This window comes from Bos mutus, chromosome 2, assembly GCF_027580195.1.
Source record: "Bos mutus isolate GX-2022 chromosome 2, NWIPB_WYAK_1.1, whole genome shotgun sequence".
NCBI lineage: Eukaryota > Metazoa > Chordata > Mammalia > Artiodactyla > Bovidae > Bos > Bos mutus.
This window is the reverse complement of record NC_091618.1, coordinates 3443508-3451944: the sequence shown is the minus strand read 5'-3', so window position 1 is coordinate 3451944 and position 8437 is coordinate 3443508. Positions and strand designations below refer to the sequence as shown.

Below are 8437 nucleotides of genomic sequence, written 5' to 3'. Positions count from 1 at the left end.
TTAACATTCAGGGGATGAGGGGGATATAGGAATTCTACGTTTGCAACTGTTGACCTGAAACAAATGCCTAGACTGTCAGATATTTTCCAGCAGTGGTGGGTTTCCTTGGGATCAGCAGAGCATAACTCGGGTCTGCGACCATGATGCACCACACGCAAGTCCCTGCACGATAAGGAGACGAGAGCTCTTCTGTAGAGGAAAAAGGGACGTTGGGAAGGGCTACAGGAAACAAAGCGTCCATGGCTTTCCCTTGGCTGGGTCCTCACCAGGAAGGAAGAAGAGTGTTTCCTTCTTCCTATCTGGCTCTGCTTTCCTTACAGGGTGTGAAAGTTCTGCCTTCTAGCTGCCCAACTCAGTTTCACTGAAATTTCTATTTATTCATTTCTTACACAACTTTCCTGTAAATGTATTTCCAAATTATTTTTTTTTAAAGAATAGTGAGTACCTTTTCCTTAGAAAGGAAAGAGTAGGAACCAGAGAGTACAGGAAAAAGTCCAGCCATAAATAATCCTGATATTGGAAGCTACCACTGATGAAAGGCTGACTCTTCTAGTTATGAATAACACAAGAAAACTTTTCTGCCCTGATGGGACGCATCCATCCCACATAGAGTAGCAGCCATCTTCACACTCCTGCTTCCTCTCATCCATCTCTTTCCCCTTGCTCATCACCATCTAAATTTCTACAGCTGACTCTTGAACAACAAAGAGTTGATTTCTGCAGGTCCAGTAACACATGGATTATTTTTCCGTAAAAATATGTGAATTTAGTAAATGCACTGCAGTAATACATAAGCTGAGGTTGACTGAATCTGTACGTTTGGGGAATATAAGATATTAAACGCTATGCACAGTAACTGTAAGGCTATGCGCAGACTTTTGACTGTGTGGCGGTCGGCATGCCTGATCCTGCCCTGTCCAAGGATCAGCTGTGTGTCACGTGTCTGTCGTGTCTTCTGTTTTATTGTCTGTCTCTCTCCACCAAAATGTAAGCGCCATGAGAGTAGAGAATTTTTGCTTCTTCACTGATGTACTCCAAGTGCTTAAATTAATCCTTGGGGGATATCCCTGGTGGTCCAGTGGCTAAGACTCCATTCTCCAAATGCAGGGGCCCGGGTTCAGTCCCTGGTCAGGGAACTAGATCCCACACGCCTCAAGTAAGAGTTCACATGCTACAAATAAAAAGATCGCCCGTGCCACAACAAGGATCTCCATACCTCAACAGGCAAGACCTGGCACTGCCGAATAAATAAATAAAAACAAATATTTCTAAAATGTATTTTTAAAAGATATCCTTTTAAACAGACCATAAATAAATATATTGGTCTTTGGATGAAGGTGGCTGGAAAGTGAAAGTGTTAGTTGCTTAGCCATGTGCAGCCCTTTGCCACCACACAGACTGTAGCCCACCGAGCTCCTCTGCCCATGGAAATCTCCAGGCAAGAATCCTGGAATGCGTAGCCATTCCCTTCTCCAGGGGATCTTCTCAACTCAAGGATCGAACCCAGATCTCCTACACTGCAGGCAGATTCTTTACCGTCTGCAGCCACTTGGATGAAGGTGGCTAGACAAGAAGCCAAATCATGGACTTTGATTCTTCAGGGAGATCTTAAAAAGATGAGGAAAGGAGAGGCAGTGTGTGACATCACCAAGGTCTTTGGGAAGTGGGGCCTAGACATGATACCAGTAGCCGCCAGGGTATACGGAGGGGGACCAGACTGCCTGCCATTGAATGAAAATATTCTGAACGGAGGTACCTAACAAAAGGCCGCAGTCTAGCCCATCACCTCTGAGCCTTCATGTAGGCCTGAAACAAATGGCCAGGGGAGTAAAAATCTCTTGACTAAAAAAAAAAAAGGCAGAACCTAAACCTTGAGAATTGTTTTACTTGGGGCATTACTGACGGCTTCAGCCCAGATGCAACCTCCAGGTAGCTCTGAGGACGGTACTGAGAGATGAGGGAGGAGCCAGGATATACAGGGGCTGGGGAAACACACACACACACGCACACACACCCCAAACAGGTAGTAAAACATCAAAAAATTACTGTTAATTAAAGAAAAACCAGACATCTCAAGTTAATGAATTTAGCGCTTTTCTCTGTGTGGGCAGATGCAAGAGTCTGGCCGTGGTCTTCTCCGGTGGTCCACTGGTTACAGTCCACCTGCCAATGCAGGGGATGCAGGTTCAATCCCTGGTCCAGGGAGATCCCACACGCCTGGGAGCATCTAAGCCTGAGCACAGCCGCAACTACATCAGTCCCTCGAGAGGCCGTGAGCCACAGCTCTGGTGCCCACTTGCCTAGAGCCTGCGCTTTGCAACCAGAGAAGGCACCATACTGAGAAGCCCATGCACCGCAGCGAAGAGCAGCATCCACTCACCACGATTAAGAAAGCCCACAAAGATGACCCAACACAGCCAGTAAATTAACTAATTCCCTTAAAAAGAGTCTAGTGAAATCACTTCTGTGGTATGCATCTTACCTAACCTAGCGTCAGTACCCTCTTTTTGCCTCCACCCTGAGTCCCCTAGGGATGCTCTGTCAGGGGTGGCTGCTGGCTTGACAGCCACCCCATCCTTTGTTTACTGAGATGGCAGGGGGCATTCTTTGTCCACAGATCCCAGATTGCCAAGACCCACAGAGATCCCCAGATGTTATGTCAATTTGCGAGGAATTTGTACCAGGTACCACGACTTGAGTAGCTTAAACAACAGAAATACCTGCTGTCTCAGTTCTGGAGCCTAGAAGTCTAAGATCAAATGCCAGTGAGGTTGGTTCCTTCTGAGGTCTGTAGGGGAGGGTCTGTTCCCTCCTCTCCCCAGGCTCTGGTGGTGACCCGCCATCTTTAGGGTTCCTCGGTGTGTAGAAGCCTCCCCACCTCGATCTCGGCCTTCACCTTCACGTGGAATTCTCCCAGTGAAGACGTATGTGTGTCTCTCTGTCCAAACTTCTCCTCATTCTAAGGACACTAGTCATCCTGCATTAGGTCCACCCTAATAGCCTTATCCTAACTCATCACCTCCACAAAGACCCTCTTTCCAAATAGAGTCACATCCTGAGGTCTTATTGGAGGTCTGAATTCAACGTAGGAATTTGGCGGGTTCACGCGTCAACCCTTAATACAGGTCTAGCTCTTCAAGGAAATTGTGTTTTCAAGATGAAAGCGGCCTGGGATGGCTGTTAGTTGGTATAGATGGGTTATTGTACTGTAAACCCTGACAGTTGTTTGGCGTGTCTGTCTGGGTTTTTGTAAAGTAACTTTTCGATAACCTCCAATTCATGCCTGACAACCTCTGATTGCCAGGCATCCAAGTCCAAGACTGTTATCTAGAATAAACACCTTGCCAGGCACACCTTTGTTTTAGAGATTTTAGTTAATTTGACTATTTGGGCCACCTGTTGTTGTTTTTTTTTTTCTCTCTTCCTGCACTTTCCATTACGGCTCAGGTATTTTAAATCCACCAATAAAAAGTGAACACAAAAAAGCCTAGGCCCCCACCCTTGACCCCAATAAAAGCAGAACCCCAGACCCAAGATCTCAGTCTCTCTCTCTACCCTCAACGGTGCTGTGGGGCTCCAGGCGTGCTGTGTTCTTCCAGGTCCTGTAAGTAATAACCTTTATTCTTTCAAAGATCTCTGATGATTATTGTTAAAGGGCATCTTGCAGTTAATAAAAACCGCGTCAGCTGATCCAGCCACAGCACTGGTTAGAGATAGGCTGAGAGTGCCATGTGACAGGTTTCCTGCTCACTGATTTCAATGACCAGCAGTGTAAGAAAACAAAGTGTATTTCCCGCTCATGCAAAGACTGTTGCATGTCTGCAGGATTCTTCCGAATAAGTGTCCTCTATGCTGGGACTCAGGGACCCAAGCTGACTTCATCTTCTGCTCCACCATGAGGGGCACAGAAAGCCTGGGGCGTTGTAGGTGGTCTCTGCCTCGCTCTGCCTGGCAGTGGCTCTCAGCACTGATGCACACAGTTTGCTGGCAGGATTCAGTCTCCTGAGCCTAACCTGGAGGGGGGCCTGGAGGATGTGGGGAGCAAGTGAAATGATGGTGGGCAACATCACCTCTGCACACTGGCATTTTGGGGATGGGTGTGGGGAAGGGTTAACTGAAGGCCCCAGGAGCTAAATTCTTAGCAGTGGTGAAGGGCATGAAGAAGGCATCTATTTGGGAAATAGAATCACAGTCTCCCTGAGGCTGAAGAAGAAAGAGCAGTAGATTCAAGGAGCATCAGTCAGTTCCATCTCCAAACAGGTGATGACTGGGGGTGAAGTGTCAGCAGCTGCGTGCCTGGAGCCGGGGTGGAGGGAGGCTAGGACACCCTCTAGCTTTCTCTAGAAGGAATGGAGGAAGAACAGAAGATAGAGGAAGGAAAAGAGCAAGTGGAGATGCTGGTCCGTGTCAGTGGGAAGACCATCTGCCCCATTGCAGTTCTGTCCCTGCGGAGGTCCCAGGGGCCACTGGGGGCAGGGCAAATCCCCAGCACCTCCTGAAAGCCTCACCTCCTGGTGCTTCATGGAGGCTTAATATGTACTTCCTGTGGATGACTGATTGATTGAATGAATAACACTAAATGCCCTATTTCTTCTTCCCAAATGGCATACTTAGCAGAAGAAAGGAACCGGTCAACAGCAGGTGGCCCCTGCCCTCTCCTGAAAGTGGGTTCAAGGGGGTGACTAGTGGTCACACCCAGACCAGATTATCAGAGTTTATTCACTCAGGAGAAAGAGATTACAGAATCATCTAAAATTTGGCATCGGCTGATGGCACATAAGGTGTTTCCATCCTCAGCTCCGTTGTGCTAGTTGATTGATGAGAGGCAAAAACAAGGGGAGATTGCCTGGGGGAGAAGCATGCCAAACTCTGAGTCCAACACCTGGCCATAAGGCCACCCCGTCCTCTAACCCACCAACCCCCAAGCTCCCAGAGGGATCAGCTATTTAACTGGAGTTCGGAATAAACAAGGCAATCTCTTGCAGATGTTAACTTGGGAGCCTCTGAGAAGTAAATAGCCAGAAATGAATACCCAGTCCCTGATCACTGGCTGCCTTCAAGTGGCTGTAGTGTGTGTGTGTGAGAGTGTGTGTGCAGGCACATGCAGGCAGCCATGAGCACAAGTCTGCACGTGCCTGATTTGGTGAGACAAGAGGGCATGGTGTGCACAAGTGTGTTGTGTGCGTACGTGGGTATATTGTGATAAAGGATGTCCACCGTAGTAGGTGAGCACAAGACTGTATGTTTTATGCATTCACTTGGGTGTGAGTAGGTGACTGTTTGTGCAAGTGTAAGTGTTCAAAGAGAGGCTGCTGCTTTAGTTCTCAAGAAAAACACTGCGGATTGGACTCATGGGCAGAATTCCCAAGCCTTGACTCCAGTGTGGGGGTAAGAAACATCTAACGGGGACACACAGCCTAAGACCTCAGGGGTCTCCCAGTTCTGTGCAATGATCTGCTCACCGCCTTCCAGGAACTCTCAGGTGGGTGAGGAGCATGGGGGTCTCGGTGGTGTGTATTGAGGGGAGGCGTGGTCTTGACCAGTGGAAAGTTCGACAAAGCTGGGCAGTGCCCCCTCCACATGTACTGTGTGCCCGATGCAGGCAGTCACGCTGAATCCCGTCTGAGGCTGAGAAGCGTGTCTGCAAGTTCTTCTAAAGGCTCTCCATCAGAACTGCTGGATGCTGGCAGGAAAGCAGAGCCCAGGGCAGAAGCCACTATCACCTGGGAGAAGGGTCTAGGCCGTCGTATCTGTGTTTCTCCCCACAGAACCCTCAAGATGAAGACCCTCCTGCTGCTGGCAGTGATCATGGCCTTTGGTAAGAACTCATCCTACCTCTCACCCTGGTGGCTCAGAGGATAAAGCATCAGCCTGCAATGCTGGAGACCCAGGATCAATCCCTGGGTCAGGAAGATCCCCTGGAGGAAGGCATGGCAACCCACTCCAGTATTCTTGCCTGGAGAATCCCTTGGACAGAGGAGCCTGGTGGGCTACAGTCCACAGGGTCGCAAAGAGTCGGACACGACTGAGCAACTTCACTTTCATTGTCACTCACCAGAAGGGCGACAGCCCAGGGAAGGAGGCTCCTTCATCCCCAAGGCTCCCTTCCCCTGCGTCTGTCCCCCTCTCTGTGGGAGGAAGACAAGGACCTTTGTGGGGAGGGGGAGTGGCAGAGAGAGGCAGAGGTGGGCGTGCAGTCCCAGGCCCCATCACCAGGCAATGTCTTTCCAGCCCTTCTTCAGGTCCATGCACATTTGTGGGATTTTGCGAGAATGATCAAGCACACGACAGGAAAGGGAGCCCTGCTCAGCTACAGTGCCTACGGCTGCTACTGCGGAGTGAGTGGCAGAGGATCCCCCAAGGATGCAACGGATTGGTGAGGCCACCCCAGCCCTCCTGCCTCTGCCCACTTGTGGCCCTGGCTGGGGGGGCAGCTGAAGTCCCCACGTCAAAGAACACCAGCGAGGCTCAGCTGAAACAGCAGCCATCCTGGTCAAACTGTGCTCTAAACTAGTCCTGTGTCCCTGGGTCTCTGCTCGGGGTCAGGGGGATGAAAGCACGGGCACCGGGCTCCCTGGAGCGTGGGGAGGCCGCCCCATAGCTCAGTCTTGTCACAGGTGCTGTTGGGCACATGACTGCTGTTACAAAAAGCTGAAGCATCATGGATGTGGCACCAAGTTCCTTAACTACAATGTGTCTATCCGCCGGGGCCAAATCACATGTGGTAAGAGCAAGTCCTACCGACTGCACCCAGCCTCCTCTGCTCTTTTTCCTGTGTTTGCGTGCCAGGCACCAGAGCTAGATACAAAGGGACAGGTCTCTGCCTCAAGGGGCTCACAGTTGAGTGGGAAGTAAGGAAAAGGAAAATACAACTCGGTAGAGTATGATGCACAGTGAGGAAAAGGGCGGGGCTCTGAACACAGCCTGAGGGTCAAGGAAGGCTCCTCAGAATGGTGACCTCCAAGCTGCAGCCTCAAGGCGGAGAGGAGTCAAGGGGAAGGAGGTTTGGGGCATCCCACCAAGATGACACAGCAGGGTCCAGGGGACCAGAGTGGGCTGGAGCAGTTCTGTGCTGTGGAAGGGAAACGTGAGGATGAGACAGAGCGGTGAGTAATAATGCCAGAGAGAAAGACATTTCAGAGGACTTACTCTGGCTGAGGGTGGATGGAGACTGATGGAAGGGGGTGTATTGTCATGAGGCAGACAAAAGACAGCAAGCCCTTGACCTATAGCAATGGTGGTCAGCTGGGGCAGCTTCTCAGCTGTGTTGCCAAGGATCCAGTCCTTTCCCAACCTTCTGCTCTGCCACATTGGTAGTGTGATTCCAAGGCACACTTAGAGCTTCAAGAGCTGTGGCTTCACCCTACAAAAGAGGATTTCCTTTACAAGCCTCTTTCCAGAGAGAGGAAATTCATCCTTTCCGGAAGCCCCCAGCAGACTTCCCCTTGGGGCTCACTGGTCAGGGCAAGGTCATGTGCTTCCCCTACACCAATCACTACAAAGGAAACGGACGACCATGACCTATCAAGAACCATTCCCCGGCTCCAGCAGCCCGGGACTTTGCACCTGAACACATCTGCTGGGGAGAAGAAAGAGACAGTGGCTAAGAGAAAGGCTTTTCACAGAATCCCAGTGCTCAGCTGCTGGTGCTCTCATGACACTGGGTGTGGGCTTTCTGAGGGCCCACACAGGGCCAGGCCCTCATCAGCCAGTAATATCTGAACGTCAATGCTTGTCCCAGACTAGAAACCCTGGGAGAATAGGGGCTGTGTCTTGTCCCTCGGAATTCCCAGAAGAAACCATAGAATATGAACTAACCCCCACCCTGTTTTTATTTTCTTGTGGTTTCAGCGGATCAAGGTGTGTGTAGACGTATAGTCTGTGAATGTGATAAAAAAGCTGCCCTCTGTTTTGCAAGGAACCAGAAGACTTATAAGAAAAAGCTTCAATACTACAGAAACTCTCTGTGCACAGGGCGTGCCCCGCAGTGCTGAGAGGCCCCCGATCCTGGACGCCTTACCCCCCAGTGCTGAGCCTCCACTCTGACACCCAACTCCCTGCCCTAGCCACGTTCCCTCGCAAATGAAGGAAACCCCCTCTTCCATCCTAGAGACCAGCCAGGAGCCCTTCTCTCCCCCAACAGAAGCCTTCTATCTGGAAAGAGAAGCACAGATCTGGGCATGTATGCCAAGCTCCTTGCCCCCACTTCCTTGGACAGCCAGAGGTTTTGTTCCTCCCATTTCCAATCTTCTTCAAGTCCAAAGTCATGTTTAGCTGTGGCAGCTACACTCCTGGTGGGCTCTTCTGAATAAAACAATTTATTTGGCAAACTGTATGTGAGTGTGTGTGTGTGTGTGTGTGTGCATGTGTGTGGTACTCACAGGTACTTCTAGTGTGAAAACAAACCAGTACAAGGGAATGGCTTGAGAGGGGTTAA

The 8437-nt window shown here is 50.2% G+C and overlaps 1 protein-coding gene across 1 annotated transcript; it reads left to right on the top strand.

Moving 5' to 3' along the window:
- The first annotated feature begins 4349 nt into the window (after positions 1 to 4349).
- Positions 4350 to 8187, top strand: LOC102275927 (phospholipase A2, membrane associated). Its single transcript, XM_070381676.1, has 5 exons — positions 4350 to 4453; positions 5769 to 5818; positions 6232 to 6376; positions 6618 to 6724; positions 7852 to 8187. The coding sequence occupies exons 1-5, from the start codon at positions 4350 to 4352 to the stop codon at positions 7992 to 7994; spliced, it is 549 nt and encodes a 182-aa protein (XP_070237777.1). The 3' UTR covers positions 7995 to 8187.
- Positions 8188 to 8437: the final 250 nt, after the last annotated feature.